Source organism: Dendrobates tinctorius, unplaced genomic scaffold (assembly GCF_039654945.1).
Source record: "Dendrobates tinctorius isolate UK_male_01 unplaced genomic scaffold, ASM3965494v1 ptg000069l, whole genome shotgun sequence".
NCBI classification, from domain to species: domain Eukaryota; kingdom Metazoa; phylum Chordata; class Amphibia; order Anura; family Dendrobatidae; genus Dendrobates; species Dendrobates tinctorius.
The window spans coordinates 24,395,624-24,415,278 of NW_027361737.1; the positions used below are offsets into that span (position 1 = coordinate 24,395,624).

At 43.7% G+C, this 19,655-nt stretch overlaps 1 protein-coding gene across 5 annotated transcripts in view; it reads left to right on the plus strand.

The window, feature by feature from the left end:
• The window catches only part of KIF1A (kinesin family member 1A), a 233,028-nt gene that overhangs the window by 146,418 nt on the left and 66,955 nt on the right, over positions 1-19,655 (plus strand). For 4 of the 5 annotated variants that reach the window (XM_073581219.1, XM_073581220.1, XM_073581221.1 and 1 more), the window contains exons 22-26: positions 5,301-5,394; positions 5,493-5,641; positions 10,478-10,656; positions 13,072-13,209; positions 18,479-18,597. In XM_073581219.1, the coding sequence (XP_073437320.1) occupies positions 5,301-5,394; positions 5,493-5,641; positions 10,478-10,656; positions 13,072-13,209; positions 18,479-18,597 (679 nt within the window). Of the gene's footprint in view, positions 1-5,300; positions 5,395-5,492; positions 5,642-10,477; positions 10,657-13,071; positions 13,210-15,228; positions 15,460-18,478; positions 18,598-19,655 lie in introns of all 5 variants that reach the window. The other variant, XM_073581223.1, reaches the window with a different exon arrangement.

The following is a 19,655-nucleotide window of genomic DNA, read 5'->3' on the forward strand; positions in this document are numbered from 1 at the left end:
GAGGAGGAGGAGGAGGAGGAGGAGGAGGAGGAGGGTCGAACGCCTACAGCCAACTGTTTCCTATACCGTGGGCTAGGCAGCACTGTCCCACCACCGCTGTCCCCTGTGGACCCTGCATCCACCACATTAACCCAGTGCGCAGTGATGGACACGTAACGGCCCTGGCCATGCCGACTGGACCATGCATCAGTTGTGAGGTGCACCTTTCCGCTCACTGACTGCTTGAGTGCATGGACAATGCGGTCTTTCACATGATGGTGGAGGGCTGGGATGGCTTTGCGAGAGAAGAAGTGGCGACTGGGTAGGTCATAGCGTGGTACTGCATAGGCCATGAGTTCGCGGAAAGCTGTGCTTTCCACCAACCGAAAGGGCATCATCTCAAACGAGATTAGTTTGGCAATGTGGGCGTTCAAACCCAGTGTACGCGGATGAGAGACTGAGTACTTTCTTGACCTACTCATAGTGTCTGGGAGGGTGAGCTGGACTTGAGAGCTGCATATGGTGGAAGTAGCGGTGGACAGGGCGGACTGAGAGAGGGTTGATGATGGTGATGGAGTTGGTGTTCTTTCTGATGGCCTAGAATCAGTCTTTCGTTGATATAACAGTGGGATTCCCTGACTGCTGTGGTCTTGCAACGACACCTCAACATTTGCTGCTGTGCTAACCGGTGGGCTTACAGTGGGGGAAACAATGTAGCGTTGCTGACTACCTTCGTTGTGATCAGTTGCACATGTGGCACTTGAGGTTTGGTGTTGTGTCCACGCTTGCAAGTGCATGCTGGTTAAATGTCTAAGCATGCAACTGGTATTCAAATTTTTCAGATTTTTCCCTCGGCTAAAGGTCTTTGCGCACTTCTTACAGATAACCTTGGCCTGATCATGAGGATTTTGTTCAAAAAAGTGCCACACTGCACTCTTCCTACTTTGGCAGACATTTTGCGGCCTAGCACGCTGTGATCTTTTGACCCTCTGGACAAGCTGTCCAGCAACTCTTTTGATGTTTGGAACCTGTCTTTGGAGTGCTCCGGGCCTGCCAGATAACAGCTGTTGCGATGTCGATGTCTGCTGTGGATGCTCCTCATCTGAGCTATTGGAAGTAGCACCCTCTTCCCCCAATGGATGCCAATCTGGGTCAACAACTGGGTCATCCATCACCTCCTCTTCTATGTCATGTGCACCTTTCTCTGTGTCACCGTGTATGGTGGTATAGTGTGCGGGAAGGGGCACCTGAGTCTCATCAGGGTCAAAATCTGGCTCTGTACACTGCGAGGACAATGTAGTGCTCTGAGTGAATGTACCAGCAGAATCATCCATCAGCAGCTGTGCATCAGTGCACTCCATGTCAGATTCATCTTGGCCTGGGTAATTCACCATTTCACTTGATAATCCAGGCATGGTATGTGAAAACAGCTCCATGGAGTAATCAGTAGTATGGCCTGCGTCATCCTTCAATCTTGGTTGGGGTGAAGGACCCAAGGAAAGGTGTGGTTCATGAACATGAGCCTCCAATGACGACTCAGTGCTTTTACTTTTTACAACTGAAGAAGAGGAGGCGATAGAGCTGGAGGCTGAGTCAGCAATGTAAGACAAAACTTTTTCCTGATGCTCTGCCTTTAAAAGCGGTTTGCCAACTCCTAGAAAACTAAGCGTTCGAGGCCTTATGTAGCCAGACGATGACGCAGGGTCAGCACCTCCTGCATTCGGTCCTATTTTGCTCTTGCCACTACCATCAGATCCACCACCAACACCATCATTACCAGCTGCCAACCCCCGCCCAATTCCACGGCCTCTTCCACCAGCCTTCCTCATTTTTGGTAGAAATGTAGAAAAAATCCAACAAACTATATAGTAATGTAAAACAAGGTACAAGGTGTCTATAGGACAGGGGAGATTTAGAATTTCTGCACACACTTGTGGACAGTGGACACTTTTGGATTGTGTGAGGCCCACTGATATCTGAGCGCTATGTGACAGGCTCGATGGCACAGCTGCCTGTGACCAAAGTGACGAGAGGATAATGGAGATTTTGAATCTCTGCGCACACTTTTGGACACTGGACACTTGTGGATTGTGTGAGGCCCACTGATATCTGAGCGCTATGTGACAGGCTCGATGGCACAGCTGCCTGTGACCAAAGTGACGAGAGGATAATGGAGATTTTGAATCTCTGCGCACACTTTTGGACACTGGACACTTGTGGATTGTGTGAGGCCCACTGATATCTGAGCGCTATGTGACAGGCTCGATGGCACAGCTGCCTGTGACCAAAGTGACGAGAGGATAATGGAGATTTTGAATCTCTGCGCACACTTTTGGACACTGGACACTTGTGGATTGTGTGAGGCCCACTGATATCTGAGCGCAATGTGACACGCTCGATGGCACAGCTGCCTGTGACCAAAGTGACGAGAGGATAATGGAGATTTTGAATCTCTGCGCACACTTTTGGACACTGGACACTTGTGGATTGTGTGAGGCCCACTGATATCTGAGCGCTATGTGACACGCTCGATGGCACAGCTGCCTGTGACCAAAGTGACGAGAGGATAATGGAGATTTTGAATCTCTGCGCACACTTTTGGACACTGGACACTTGTGGATTGTGTGAGGCCCACTGATATCTGAGCGCTATGTGACACGCTCGATGGCACAGCTGCCTGTGACCAAAGTGACGAGAGGATAATGGAGATTTTGAATCTCTGTGCACACTTTTGGACACTGGACACTTGTGGATTGTGTGAGGCCCACTGATATCTGAGCGCTATGTGACACGCTCGATGGCACAGCTGCCTGTGACCAAAGTGACGAGAGGATAATGGAGATTTTGAATCTCTGCGCACACTTTTGGACACTGGACACTTGTGGATTGTGTGAGGCCCACTGATATCTGAGCGCTATGTGACACGCTCGATGGCACAGCTGCCTGTGACCAAAGTGACGAGAGGATAATGGAGATTTTGAATCTCTGCGCACACTTTTGGACACTGGACACTTGTGGATTGTGTGAGGCCCACTGATATCTGAGCGCTATGTGACACGCTCGATGGCACAGCTGCCTGTGACCAAAGTGACGAGAGGATAATGGAGATTTTGAATCTCTGCGCACACTTTTGGACACTGGACACTTGTGGATTGTGTGAGGCCCACTGATATCTGAGCGCTATGTGACACGCTCGATGGCACAGCTGCCTGTGACCAAAGTGACGAGAGGATAATGGAGATTTTGAATCTCTGCGCACACTTTTGGACACTGGACACTTGTGGATTGTGTGAGGCCCACTGATATCTGAGCGCTATGTGACACGCTCGATGGCACAGCTGCCTGTGACCAAAGTGACGAGAGGATAATGGAGATTTTGAATCTCTGCGCACACTTTTGGACACTGGACACTTGTGGATTGTGTGAGGCCCACTGATATCTGAGCGCTATGTGACACGCTCGATGGCACAGCTGCCTGTGACCAAAGTGACGAGAGGATAATGGAGATTTTGAATCTCTGCGCACACTTTTGGACACTGGACACTTGTGGATTGTGTGAGGCCCACTGATATCTGAGCGCTATGTGACACGCTCGATGGCACAGCTGCCTGTGACCAAAGTGACGAGAGGATAATGGAGATTTTGAATCTCTGCGCACACTTTTGGACACTGGACACTTGTGGATTGTGTGAGGCCCACTGATATCTGAGCGCTATGTGACACGCTCGATGGCACAGCTGCCTGTGACCAAAGTGACGAGAGGATAATGGAGATTTTGAATCTCTGCGCACACTTTTGGACACTGGACACTTGTGGATTGTGTGAGGCCCACTGATATCTGAGCGCTATGTGACACGCTCGATGGCACAGCTGCCTGTGACCAAAGTGACGAGAGGATAATGGAGATTTTGAATCTCTGCGCACACTTTTGGACACTGGACACTTGTGGATTGTGTGAGGCCCACTGATATCTGAGCGCTATGTGACACGCTCGATGGCACAGCTGCCTGTGACCAAAGTGACGAGAGGATAATGGAGATTTTGAATCTCTGCGCACACTTTTGGACACTGGACACTTGTGGATTGTGTGAGGCCCACTGATATCTGAGCGCTATGTGACACGCTCGATGGCACAGCTGCCTGTGACCAAAGTGACGAGAGGATAATGGAGATTTTGAATCTCTGCGCACACTTTTGGACACTGGACACTTGTGGATTGTGTGAGGCCCACTGATATCTGAGCGCTATGTGACACGCTCGATGGCACAGCTGCCTGTGACCAAAGTGACGAGAGGATAATGGAGATTTTGAATCTCTGCGCACACTTTTGGACACTGGACACTTGTGGATTGTGTGAGGCCCACTGATATCTGAGCGCTATGTGACACGCTCGATGGCACAGCTGCCTGTGACCAAAGTGACGAGAGGATAATGGAGATTTTGAATCTCTGCGCACACTTTTGGACACTGGACACTTGTGGATTGTGTGAGGCCCACTGATATCTGAGCGCTATGTGACACGCTCGATGGCACAGCTGCCTGTGACCAAAGTGACGAGAGGATAATGGGGATTTTGAATCTCTGCGCACACTTTTGGACACTGGACACTTGTGGATTGTGTGAGGCCCACTGATATCTGAGCGCTATGTGACAGGCTCGATGGCACAGCTGTGACAAAAGTGACTAGAGGATAAGGGAGATTGGATTGCTTTTAAAAAAGCAGTTTGCGGAGCAGTGGGTAAACAGCAATGCCAGCGTGTCAGGAAGCCTTAAAAGGCAGCCCAACAACCAACACCACTGATACACCACAATATAGCCTCCCCTTGCACTGCACACACAGTGACTTGTGTGTTGTGCAGGCCAAATCGCTAGCAGCAGAAGCAGTTTTTTTGTCTTCTTCCCTGCCTAACGCTCTCCCTACAGAATCAGCAGCAACCTCTCCCTATACTAAGATCGGCAGAAGTAAGATGGCGGTCGGCGTGCACGCCCTTTTATACCCCCTGTGACGCCCACCAAAGCAAGCCAAACACTTGCATGCCCTTCTGAAAGATGGTGGTGACCCGTGCCTAGGTCATCACGTTGCCCACAGTGTCCGTGGATCCTGATTGGCTGAAAAAGAGCGCAAAACAAACTTTTGAAACGCGACTTTGGCGCGTAAGTCGCCGACCTCGTGGCCGACCTCATCCTAGGGTCGGGTTTCGTTTCATGAAACCCGACTTTGCCAAAAGTCGGCGACTTTTGAATTTTTTCGACCCGTTTCGCTCAACTCTACTACTTAGCTATCATTTGGCTCACCATACATTTATTGTTTTACCCCTCAGGATTATGAAAGTCGTCTGGAAGCTCTTCAAAGACAGATGGATTCAAGATATTATACTGAGGTCAATGAGGAGGAAGAAGAACCTGAGGATGATGGTAAAAAATACAATGTATCGGGTCTGCATTTACATGCTCAATCACAGCACAATATCAAGCTGTTCTCCTTATTATCTGTTGTATATGTTTTTTTTTAGTTCAGTGGACGGATCAGGAGTATGATCTGGCCCTGTGGGCTTTTCGAAAGTGGAAATGGTACCAATTCACGTCACTGCGTGACCAGCTGTGGGGCAATGCCATCTTTCTGAAGGAGGCCAATGCAATCAGTGTGGAACTGAAGAAGAAGGTGATACTGATAAGACAATTCAGGGACATTCAACACTTTCTGTCTGTATACATTTCATGCTTGTGTTTGATTCACATAATCGATCAGAAATATCTATTGATGTTTTTAGTTTATGCAAGTCCGTTTTGCTTTCTGATATCAGATAACTAATATGGAAAAGAGTTAGTCTAAAAGTCTTGCTCATGTATATATCATAAATGTGTTGGAGGATGGAAAACTGTATTGTGTGTGCCAATTACATCCAAATACAAATTTGGTTAAGATTTGATAGGACGTAAAAAATAAAATCTAATGCATATGCACTAGTTTATCTGAAAAAAAAATTGTGCCCAATGCCTATGTTTTTACATGACTAGCTCAGAGTCTTCAGGCGGACATATACATTTTAGTCTATACTGACTGTCACAGTTGAATAAATTGGCCATATATGCAAACAGCCTCCTGTATACTGTAGTCCCATGTAGACTGTGAGCCCTCGCGGGTAGGATCCTTGCTCTTCCTGTATCAGGTGGTAACTTGTTTTGTTCAACATTATTGTACTTGTTATGTATACCCCTTTTCACATGTAAAGCGCCATGGAATAAATAGCGCTATAATAACAAGTAATAATATACGAAAACATCCTCTTTAGAAAGGAAGAGGACTTGAACTCTGGTAACACCTATTTTAGTTAGTAATCCTACAAGTCAATATCAACCCTTTAACGTTTCTTGCCACATGACTTAGGATAAGAAGACAAACCAGAAACTTTCCTTGCAGACACGTGTCTCGGGGCATTTGCCCTCATCAGTACAAATCAGGAGCTCTGATTTGGCTCCTTGAGAGGCCTCAGAATGGTGTTCTAAGAGAGAATGTTTCTCCATACTGTACACAAAGTGCCAAACTTGGTGTAAGGGGACTTATAGGCCATGCAATTCTCCTATGGGAATTTAAATAGGAAAAGAGACTCTTCATAGAGGAAAAGGTCTTGAACTCTTGTGCCACCTATCGGATGTAGCAATCCTAGAAGTCAATAGAAACCCTTTAACAAGCCTTAAATTTGTCATATGTGCCCAATCATTGTGGGCAAAGAACAGAAGATCTGTCGCTGTAGCATTCTTGGAATGTTCTTTTACTGAAAGGAAGTAGCAGCTATTGGATAAAAATGTTAAACATTGCTGATGTCAGTCCACACGATTTTGTCTTCGGTGAGATCATTGTTAAATTTTACCAGATGAATTATCCAGTCAACTGTAGATGAATGCGTATGATATGGCCGCTGTTACCCTATACAAAGTCTTATTTTCTTATTTAATGTTGTAAATATAGCACCAACATATTGTGTTTTAGTTTCTATGGGCTCAAAATTTAATTTTCTTTTCCTAGACACACAGAAATATACACTAAGTCCAATTTCATAGATATGTTTTTTTTAAGATGGAAGTCAAATTGCCTAAAGGAACCCAAGCAAACACAAGACACACAGATACCTTGCAGTAAATATACAATAGAAGTAGTTCTAGCTAATTACTGAAATGAAAATATAATAGTAATGTTTCATTCATTATAATCAGCTACTTAACAAAATTAAAGGGAATCTGTCAGTTGGATTTTATTCCCCCCCACCAAATGATTTATATGTACTATGTACAAGTGGCTCTTTCAAAGACAAAGGTATTGATACCTTTACATGGACAGTCCGCTCCTCCATTATTGAGAAATCAATGTTTGAATTGATATACAAGTTAGGCTAAAGGGCTATGGTAGTGTCATGATCTGAATTTGATCTGACAGTTTTAAATTGCACTGGGGGAACTCTTTTTACTTTGGCAAGTGCCAAGTGACTTGACTGTCCCCGGTGGTGGTTAGTGGTATCGCACTTTAGGTTTAATTTGCACGTAATTATGAATCAGGTGTGGGGCTCTATAAGTGAGTCTCCGGGTGTGCAATCACTGGTGGTGATATTGATTGATTCATTCTGAGTTTGTGAAGCCTGGGTGAACATGGAGCTGAAGAGGAGTCCTGCGCAGTCAGCCAGAGGAGACGAGTGGCAGCTAATGGTGTCTGCAGGAATTGCTGGCATGGCGTGGAGGAGTCGCAGTTTATGGTGTCGGCGGGAAGTGCGTGTATGGCTTTGTGGAGTGGCGACTATGGAGAGAGTTGCACTCGGCATGCTCGACTTGGTTGCCGAGAGCTGGACTCAAGCATGCTTAGATTCTTGGCAGAGGCTGACTCATTCTTGGGACTCTGTGACTGGACTGCTGCAACTGGTGATGGACTCTGCTCCAAGGCTGCACTATGGTGTAGGATCCACGATGGTGATGGATCCGGGTGGAGGAGAAGACGCACGCAGGTGGTGGGGCTCTGTTGCAGAAGCGTACGCAACAGAGCAAAGCTAAGTGGTGCTTCCCCTGTATTGTCTTCTTTCCTTTTGTGTCTCTAGTGCAGTGGTGGGATTAGTCTCCGCACCGACCGATTCCCTAGTGAGGGTTTAGGGTTAGGGCAAGCAAGGGTTTAAGGATCGCGTGCGGCGACAGGTGCGGAGCCTGTATAGGGAACGTGAGGAGTGCAGGGACACTGGCTCAGAGGAGTGCAGGAGGTCTCCATGTCCCCATTCCCTATCGCAGGGCCCACCATTGTTAATGTTTCCCAGGTTCCCCCTTATTATTTAAATTCGCCACTGGAGGCGCTATATCCAGGGTCACGTGTGTTATGGGTTCGCCTTGCGGTAACCGCTGCGTCCAGACACACGTTGACCGTGACAGGTAGATCTTAAGCCTCTGTAATTCCGGCTCTATTACCCCTTAGTGCCGCCTCCTCCTGTTGGACTGACAGCTTTATGCTGTCTGACTTTAGTCAAAGGAGCCATCCTCAGACAAGCAGGAGGAGGCGAGAAATAGAGTTGGAGTGACAGAGGCTTTAGATCTACAATAGTCTTCCGCCACATTTGCATAACAATTATAACACTGATTTCTAAGTAATGTAGAAAGGGACCGGCCTTGTAAAGGTATTTCTGGACTTGTCTTTAAAAAGTTATATCCACATATAGTTCAGGAGGTGGAATCCTACTGACAGATTTACTAAAATACAGCGGGGAAAATAAGTATTTGATACAGTGCCGATTTTGCAAGTTTTCCCACCTACAAAGAATGGAGAGGTCTGTAATTTTTGTCGTAGGTACACTTCAACTGTGAGAGACAGAATCTAAAAATAAAAAATCAGGAAATCACATTGTATGATTTTTACATATTTAAATTGCATTTTATTGCATGAAATAAGTATTTGATCACCTATCAACCAACAAGAATTCTGGCTCTCACAGACCTGTTATTTTTTCTTTAAGAAGCACTCTTACTCTGCACTCATTACCTGTAGTAACTGCACCTGTTTGAACTTGTTACCTGTATAAAATACACCTGTCCACACACTTCATCACACTCCAACCTCTCCACCATAGCTAAGACCAAAGAGCTGTCTAAGGACAACAGGGACAAAATTGTAGACCTGTACAAGGCTAGGATGTGCTACAGGACAACAGGCAAGCAGGTTGGTGAGAAGACAACAACAGTTGGCACAATTATTAGAAAATGGAAGAAACACAAGATGACTGTCAATCTTCCTCAGTCTGGGGCTGCATGCAAGATCTCATCTCTTGGAGTAAGGATGATTCTGAGAAAAATGATTCAGCCCAAAACTACACATGAGGACCTGGTCAATTACCTGAAGAGAGCTAGGATCACCGTTTCAAGCATTAAAGTTAATGTTATAAAGGAAGATTTGTGGATTGTGTCCTGTTATGGTCACGTGTCGACCCGTGGATCTGCGGCAGCTGGCATATACACGCTTTCATTACACCACGATCAGGTGAGCAGCTCTTTGTTAATGCGACACTTGTAAATCGTGAGATAAGACCCTATCTGCGCTTTTCTTTTTCCTGCTAGTTTTTTATTACCAAACATTAAAGTTAGTAACACACTATGTTACTATGGAATAAAATCTTGCAGGGCATGCAAGGTCCCCCTGCTCACGCCAGCACATGTCCAGGCCCGTTTGAAGTTCACTATTGACCATTTGGATGATCCAGAGGAGGCATGGGAGAAGGTCATGTTGTCAGATGAGACCAAAATAGAACTTTTTGGCATCAACTCCACTCGCTGTGTTAGTGGATGAAGGATGAGTACAACCCCAAGAACACCATCCCAACCGTGAAGCAAGGCGGGAGAAACATCATACTTTGGTGGTGTTTTTCTGTAAAGGGAACAGGACCACTGCACAGTATTGAAGGGAGCATGGATGGGTCATGTATTCGAGGTTTTGGCCAACAACCTCCTTCCTTCAGTAAGAACATTATAGATGGGTTGTGGCTGGGTCTTCCAGTATGACAATGACCCAAAACACACAGCCAGGGCAACTTTTGAGTGGCTCCATTAGAAGCTTTTCAAGGTCCTGAAGTTGCCTAGCTAGACTCCAGACCCGAACCCAATAGAAAATCTTTGGAGGAAGCTGAAACTCAGTGTTGCCCAGCGACAGTCCCGAAACTTGAAAGATCTGGAGAAGATCTGTATGGAGGAGTGGGTCAAAATCCCTGCTGCAGTGTGTGCAAACTTGGTCAAGAGCTACAGGAAACGTCTGACCTCTGTAATTGCAAACAAAGGATTCTGTATCAAATATTAAGTTCTGTGACTTCTCCATTCTTTGTAGGTGGGAAAACATGTAAAATCAGCAGAGTATCAAATACTTATTTTCCCCACTGTATACATATGTTATTTAATCAGGTAACTCTATCATACAATGCATCCATTTGATTGCAATACTACCATTTCCTGATTTTATAGGTTTTGTTCCCTGTATTTCCAGGTACAGTTCCAGTTTGTGCTGCTGACAGATACTCTGTATTCACCACTACCACCTGACCTGTTGCCACCTGATGCCCACTCAGAACGCGAAAAACGTCCCTTCCCGAGAACCATTGTGGCTGTGGAAGTTCAGGATCAGAAGAATGGAGCAACTCACTATTGGACCCTGGAAAAACTCAGGTAATTTTTGAGTCTTTTGAATTTAATTGCATGTCTGACAGTGATATTATTATTTAGCTATCATAAATGGATATCTGTAACTGTAATATGATATTTATTGTTGCTTAAGAGAGAAGCTCAGTGGTCGCAGGTAGTACGTGGTGAGAAAATACTGCAAATTAGCTCTTCGCCATCTAAAAGAAAACTTCCATGTTTGTGACAACTATTGAAAGTTGCTAACTGTAGCGCAAAAAAAGAAAAGATAACCATTTTTAGACAGTTATTTTTTTTTTAGAGCCTACTTTTTTCTTCAAAGTACAAAAAATGGTCAGTATGTAAGGCTAAGTTCACACTTGCGTTTGGGTGCTCTGCGTAGGGCTGCGTGCTTCTTCCCTTCAGATCCACATAGATTAGCTTATTTATTAGTTGCAAAAAGTCAAAACAAATAATTGAATAAAATATAAGGTATTAAAAGGGCTAAAACAAACATGTTTAATACCTTATATTGTACTGGATTCTTTACTTTTACTTTTTGTTACTAATAAATAAATTAATTTGAGAAAAACTTCAAGCTCTGCACATTCTGATAATGCCACCTGACAGCGCCTGATAGGATCTCATTCTTCTACTATGCAAATTCATCAGTCATATCTACAATAACTCCATCCGGGGAGATCTGGATAGAGCGGTGGCCAGCAAATACAGAATTGGGCAATGCATTTTGCATAGCTCACAAGGTGAGCACAGACATATACGTCTTCTCCTCTCTCTTTTAACCCAGTGGTATTTCAGTAGTGAGCACCACTCTATCACTCTCTTTATTTTGCATATATAGTTTTATTCTTAGTGTAGCTTAGGGTAGAGCCTGTTTTTGTTCCAGATTTCACCAGTGTCCACAGTGTAGGACTGTTCCTTCACTGAAGGGCCACCTCACGGATGCAGCAATCCAAAAATTTAATACTGACCCATTAGCAAGCTTTGACACTTAACTAGACTAAGAAGGCAAACCAGACACTCAATTTGCAGACACTTGTTTCGGGGTGTTTGCCCCTGCTCAGTGAATGCAAAGCAGGAAATCTGGATTGACTAGGTGAGAGGCCTATGACTGGAAATATAAGAGTGAATGTTTTCTCCTTGTTGAAAGTGCTATAATGAGAAGTATAGGCCATGCAGTGATCCTCCCACCTAGCCGAATCACATCTACTGTTTTGCACTCAGGAGGGGAAAACACCTCTAGCACATATCTGCAAATTAAGTGTCTGATTTGGCTTCTTATCCTAAGTCATGTGGCAAGTCTCTTTAAGGAGTCAATATTGACATTTAGGATAGCTACGTCCAAATGATGGAACAAGAGTTGAAGTTCTTTTCCTCTCTGATGAGATTTGCATATTTAGTTTACTAGAGGAGCTTTGCATGGCCTATAAGTCTCTTTACAGCGGCTTGGCACTTTCCAAAGGAAGAAATTGTACCCCCTTAGACCTCCACTAAAGGGGAAACAGAGGTGTGCAGAAAAGTTGAAGGGGTGTTTGGAACGTGATCCATCAAACTCGTCTAGATCTCACAATGGGATAACCCCTAAGTGCATCAAATCCAAAGTAATCCTTTTATAAAAAGTAAACAGAATAAAGATTTGTTCTAGGCATAGCGAGATGAATGTGTTCATCTCTACACAGCTGCTTTGGAGTTTTGCAAAGTACTTATTGGCTGGGCTAGAAGCCTTTCAAGGTGATATAGGGGATCTGTTTCTGTTGTAGGAGACCAATAGAGACCTGTAACTCTACAGTCACGCGAACCTAGTGTTGTCGAGATGTTTAGACTATTTGCCTTGAATTATCCAAGGAAACTGTAGGAGAGATCAGCTCAAAATAGGGTCTTATCCGAGAAATATAGCGAGCTTTACGCTCAGATTAAACTCGCCTCTTATTTTACTACACTGGGATATATGTCTTAAATCCTGTCGGCAGCGCGGAGACTATCCACAAACTCCTTCCAGCCTTGAATTAGAAAAATTAGATTTAAGCTAAGTTTTTTAGGGATTGTCCAGACAGAAATATGAACATCGTAGAGAAGAATTGTCTGCTCTTAACATCCCACAAATAACCGGAACACTGAAAGAAGTTGGATTGTTGCAATGGACAAATATTTGAGGTGAATGTCTTTTGATAAGTGGTTAATAAAAAGGAAAATATAGGGAAAAAAAAGAAATAAAATCACTTTACTTTATACCTTTTAGTCTTTGAGTCTACGGATAAATAAAACATGTAATATCTGTTGGACATGTCTTTTTATTTTTTTCACTTCAGCACATGTACCAAGATGAATGTCTCCAATTTTATACCCAATGTGATGGAGTTGTGATGTGATCTTTGGGGATTAGATATTGCTCTGGGTTCATATATTTTTATTGTGTTCTTCAATATATTTATGCCTCCACAGGCAACGCTTGGACATGATGCGCGAGATGTATGACCGTGCAGCTGAGCTTCCATCTGGTCTAACAGAAGACTGTGATAATGTAGTGACAGGAGGAGATCCTTTCTATGATCGGTTCCCTTGGTTCCGTTTGGTGGGCAGGTAAGTGGCTCCATGATTTTAACATGTACACGTCGCATGATATCGTAGGTTTGGAAAACTGGCGAATGCGTATTTGGTGAGTGAGGGATCTCTCTAGCTGCAGTGGGTACGGAAAGTATTCAGACCCCTTTAACTTTTTCACTCTTTGTTTCATTGCAGCCATTTAGTAAATTCAAAAAAGTTCATTTTTGTTCTCATTAATGTACACTCTGCACCCCATCTTCACTTAAAAAAAAACAGAAATGTAGAAATTTTTGCTAATTTATTGAAAAAGAAAAACTGAAATATCACATGGTCATAAGTATTCAGACCCTTTGCTCAGTATTGAGTAGAAGCACCCTTTTGAGCTAGTACAGCCATGAGTCCTCTTGGGAATGATGCAACAAGTTTTTCCACCTGGATTTGGGGATTCTCTGCTATTCTTCCTTGCAGATCCTCTCCAGTTCAGTCAGGTTGGATGGTGAAAGTTGGTGGACAGCCATTTTCAGATCTCTCCAGAGATGCTCAGTTGGGTTTAGGTCAGGGCTCTGGCTGGGCCAGTCAAGAATGGTCATAGAGTTGTTCTGAAGCAATTCCTTTGTTATTTTAGCTGTGTGCTTAGGGTCATTGTCTTGTTGGAAGGTGAACCTTTGGACAACTCTGGAAGAGGTTTTCATCCAGGATATCTCTGTACTTGGCAGCATTCATGTTTCCTTCAATTGCAACAAGTCGTCCTGTCCCTGCAGCTGAAAAACACCTCCATAGCATGATGCTGCCACCACCATGTTTCACTGTTGGGATTGTATTGGGCAGGTGATGAGCAGTGCCTGGTTTTCTCCACACATACCGCTTCGAATTATCACCAAAAAGTTCTATCTTCATCTCATCAGACCAGAGAATCTTATTTCTCATAGTCTGGGAGTCCTTCATGTGTTTTTTAGCAAACTCTATGCAGGCTTTCATATGTCTGGCACTGAGGAGAGGCTTCCATCACGGAGGGCTACAGTGATAGTTGACTTTGTGGAACTTTCTCCCATCTCCCTACTGCATCTCTGGAGCTCAGCCACAGTGATGTTGGGGTTCTTCTTTACTTCTCTCTCCAAGGCTTTTCTCCCACAACTGCTCAGTTTGGCTGGGCGGCCAGGTTTAGGTTGACTTCTGGTGGTCCCAAACTTCTTCCATTTAAGGATTATGGAGGCCACTGTGCTCTTAGGAACCTTGAGTACAGAAGAAATTCTTTTGTAACCTTGGCCAGGTCCGTGCCTTGCCACAATTCTGTCTCTGAGCTCCTTGGCCAGTTCCTTTGACCTCATGATTCTCATTTGGTCTGACATGCACTGTGAGCTGTGAGGTCTTATATAGACAGGTGTGTGCCTTTACAAATCGAGCCCTATCAGTTTAATTAAACACAGCTGGACTCCAATAAAGGAGTAGAACCATCTCAAGGAGGATCACAAGAAAATGGATAGCATGTGACTTAAAGTCTGAACCAAGGGTCTGAATACTTATGACCATGTAATATTTCAGTTTTTCTTTTTTAATAAATTTGCAAAAATTTCTACATTTCTGATTTTTTTCCTGTCAAGATGGGGTGCAGAGTGTACATTAATGAGAAAAAAAATGAACTTTTTTTGAATTTACCAAACGGCTGCAATGAAACAAAGAGTGAAAAATTTAAATGGGTCTGAATACTTTCCGTACACACTGTACAGGATGAATGCCAGCCTGTCTCATCATAATAAAGACATACCTTACCCAGCTCTTTAATTAACCATAACTGTGTACCTTATTTAGCAGGGAAAGTTCTCTTCCTTCTCTCGACCTTCTTATCCTTTCTTCCCTAATTCACAACATTTCTCTGTCCATTGGTTTGTAGCTTTTCATTCATAGTTCCCTATTTTTGTATACCCCTGCCATTTTGCTTACATCACCAGTTTATATTCCCAACCCTTTCTTTAGGTCCCTTGGGTTTACCATCCCTGATTTGGGTTACCAATTCTGTTTTTTACTAACCTACCCCCTCCTCATTTCTGATCTCAGCTCTCCCTTATTCACCACATGCATGAGCGACAGCATGGCCGAAATAACCCCCTCCCCCACCCTCTCAAGCCCTGGCTCCGAGGGCCCTGAGCCAGCCTCCCAGCTTGAAGAGGAGGAGGGTTTGGAGTATGAGGAGGAGGAAGAAGAAGATGGATCCCAGGAGCATCCCTGCTGTGCTGTCAGATCAGACCCGTTTCACGACCGCTCCCCTCTGTTCAGTGTAGTGGGAAGGTTCGTCAGATCTGCCCAGAGCATGCTGGGAAGCAACCAGCTCTTTCAGGATGATATTTTCCCTCCAGCATCACTGCTAGAGTGCACCACTATCAGGTGTCTTGGACCACATTGTAGACCTGCAATGCACAGTAAAACCATAAGTCATTTTTCTTTCTGATTCTCTAATATTGATACACTTGAGATATAAGCATTATTTAACCTTATAAGTACCAGTAAATCACTATGACAACACTCATATCAAACCTTTCCAGGGTCTAGGACCAGTAATGCTGCTAGGTTGAGCTAATAGAGGGCTATTTTTTTATCTAAAGATGGTGCTTAATGGTTCCACTTAACATGGACCATCTTTGAGTGTTTTTCAAACCCCTCAGTTTTTGTTTTTTTTTCGAAAAACCCTACTAAGATCTAAAATAGCAAAAATGTAATACACACTTTACTATTACTCTGCTTTTCTAATGAAAACACCTATCTTGCCCTCTGCCATCTTTGTTCACCTGGCACTAGTCAGAAGAAACTAAGAAAGGGTCAGCATGAGAACAGCTCCGGAATCGGTAAGGCATACATCATTTGTTACTTTGGACCATCGTAAGTTATTTATAAAAGAAAGTAATGACTTAACATATTCATGACCTACATCCAGGACAGGTTAATAATTTCAAATTTGTGGGGGTCAAACACCCGGCACCTCCACTGGTCTGCTTTTTTACTTAATTTATTGCGTACACCAATCTTTCTCTTTAGATAAAAAACAGCTAAGGGGATTCAATATCTCATACAACCGCCTATCAGCTTAACATACTATATACAGTACTGCTCAGAAGGTTGGACAGACCTGTTTGTGCAATGGTTTTCTTGTTTATATTGGAATGTGCATATTGTATATTCAGAATGAAGGCAGCAAAACCATGAAAAACAAATGAGGAAACACGAAGTAAATAAACATGAAGAAAAAAAAACAGAACATGAGTTAAACACATTCCACAAGGTACCCCATTATACTCTGATAACAGCTTTACATACCCTTGGCATTCTTTCAAACAGTTTTGTCGGATAGTCCCCGGGAATGGCTTCCAAAAGTCTTGGAGGAGATCCCAGAGGTGCCGGGCACTTGTTGGCTGCTTTGCCTTCACCCTCCACCCAACACATCCCAAACCATCTAAATTCGGTTGAGGTTGGGTGATTATGGAGGCCATATTTTCTGACGGTGCACTCCATTCCTCCCCTCCTTGGTCATGTAGCCCTTACATAGCTTGGAAGTGTGTTTTGGGTTATTGTCCTAACCAGATGGGATGGCATGTAGTAGAAGTTTAGTTGTCTTCCTTTCCAGTGGCGGTTCTCATGATATCCAGTTTCATCAAAGCGATTGATGGTTTTCATGACTGCACTTGAGGATACCTTCAGGTTTCCTGATTGACTGATCTTATGTATTAAAGTAATGATGGGCCATCATTTAATTACTTAGCTGAGGGTTTCTTGCCATATCCTATATTTTCCATAGGACTTCCTCCATGTACAAGTACATACTGTGCAGTTTGAAAAGGGACACTAACTGATTTGTTTTTAGACAACTATAGGTTAGTAGTGATACACTGGCTAACAGCCGTGATCTTTACTAGGACGTCAAGCAGAGTGTCCATAGCTACAAGTCGCTCTCACACCCAAATAATGCCATAACTTTAAATATAAGGGGCATCATTCTGGTCTCAGTGCCCCTCTAAGTTTTTTCATTTTTGATATGTGCTCTGAAGAACAAATGCATTGCAGGCCATAGTGAAGAAGCTCCAGAATGAGTTATAACTTCCTAATCATTTTTCAATGTACTATTTCAATTAAATCTAAGCTTCCTTGTGTACCTACTGTATGATTAAAGAGGTTGTCTGCTTTGGACAATTGTTTTTAGTATCGTTTAAAGGTCCAGAGTATCCAAGTATTGAGACCTTCATGATCTCAGAAAGACCTGAGTTATCTGTAAGGCAAGATATGCAACACCCCCACAGGGCAAAGGAAACATCACACCGCTCCTATTGAGATCAATTGGCTTGGTCCTTCTTGGTAATAACATAAGGTAACATAAAGACTATAGCCATGCTGAACCTGACAGTAAATACAACCTATACCAGTTTTGATTTTATTACATTGAGGAGTCAACGAAATATATGAAACTAATATGTTCTTATAAAGTATCTTTGAGAGTAGTTGATTTTTTTCTCTCATGTTTTATAGTAGATGACATGTCCATGGCATGTATTCTTATGTAAAGGATCAGTGGTGTATAATATCGTTAGAGTGTTTTCCCTGCTATAAAAGTCAATTATAGGACTTCTACAGTAGTTGGTGGGATTTCCAAGACCTTGTTTACCTCCAATATAAAGAAAGAGCTGGCTCCTTCTCATAGATCTCTGTTTCTTTTTGCTTTGGTCCTTTTCATTTGATTGATTTCAGGTTTTTGCCGGCACACCCATACACCTTTATGCTCTGCTGCTGGCGTTTCCCCTCACACAGAACACTGGGGTCCAGTTGACCCTCCTGATCCCCTTCAACCGTCCCTCACCTTCACAGTTCCTCCCCATGTTGATCAATGTTCGCCACTCAGTTCGTCTTACCATCCCATTTACCCTATATTCTGCTATGGCTGACCCACTTACCCCCAAGCTGCTAGTGGCTGCCCACCTCACATACTTTTTGTAGCTTGGCAGCTCTTGTTGTGGTGTGAGCTGTATCCCTCCTACTAAAGAATTGCAGTGTGTATCCTGACCTCTTCTTTCTTGTTTTTCTTCACCCTTTTCATCCCTGTTCTTTCTTTTTTCTTTGCTGATGATTCTTCTCCATTCTCTTCAATTTCCTTTTTAACTGGTCTGGTCACTTTATTCACCATCTCTGTGCTCATCTCTTCTTCAATCCCTACTATTCTATTCCTGACTGTTCTTCTTTCCTTTTCTTTCATCTACTTTCACTGTTTTCCTTCTACCTTCTCCACTTCTTTCTCTCCTCCTGTAACCTGTGTCCCACTCTGCAGGGCCTTTGTATACCTGAGCAATTTGCTGTACTCTGTGCCTCTGGTTCATCGAGTCGCTATCGTCAGTGAAAAGGGAGAAGTGAAAGGATTCCTGCGAGTTGCTGTTCAGGCCATTTCTGGTAAGGATTATTCGCTGTGAGTGCATCATATCATTTTTGATGAATAAATAGGGTAAATGGTTCCATACATATCATTTTTGGGGGGAAAAGAACATCACAAAACGTTTTATTCAAAGTAGTTTTCTTAGCTACAGTGGGTACGGAAAGTATTCAGACCCCTTTACATTTTTCACTCTTTGTTTTATTGCAGCCATTTCGTAAATTCAAAAAAGTTCATTTTTTTTCTCATTAATGTACACTCTGCACCCCATCATGACTGAAAGAAAACAGAAATGTAGAAATTTTTGTAAATTAAGAAAAACTGACATATCACATGGTCATAAGTATTCAAACCCTTTGCTCAGTAATGAGTAGAAGCTCCCTTTTGAGCTGGTACAGCCATGAGTCTTCTTGGGAATTATGCAACAAGTTTTTCACATCTGGATTTAGGGATCCTCTGCCATTCTTCCTTGCAGATCCTCTCCAGTTCCATCAGGATGGATGGTGAACGTTGGTGGACAGCAATTTTCAGGTCTCTCCAGAGATGCTCAATTGGGTCTAGGTCAGGGCTCTGGCTGGGCCAGTCAAGAATGGTCACAGAGTTGTTCTGAAGCAATTCCTTTGCTATTTTAGCTGTGTGCTTAGGGTCATTGTCTTGTTGGAAGGTGAACCTTCGGCCAAGTCTGAGGTCCAGAGCACTCTGGAAGAGGTTTTCATCCAGGATATCTCTGTACTTGGCTGCATTCATGTTTCCTTCAATTGCAACCAGTTGCCCTGTCCCTGCAGATGAAAAACACCCCCATAGCATGATGCTGCTACCACCTTGTTTCACTGGGAGTCCTTCATGTGTTTTTTAGCAAACTCTATGAGGGCTTTCTTCCATCTCCCTACTGCATCTCTGGAGCTTAGCCACAGTGATCTTGGGGTTCTTCTTTACCTCTCTCACCAAGGCTCTTCTCCCACAATTGCTCAGTTTGGCTGGACTGCCAGGTCTAGGAAGACTTCTGGTGGTCCCAAACTTCTTCCATTTAAGGATTATGGAGGCCACTGTGCTCTTAGGAACCTTGAGTACTGCAGAA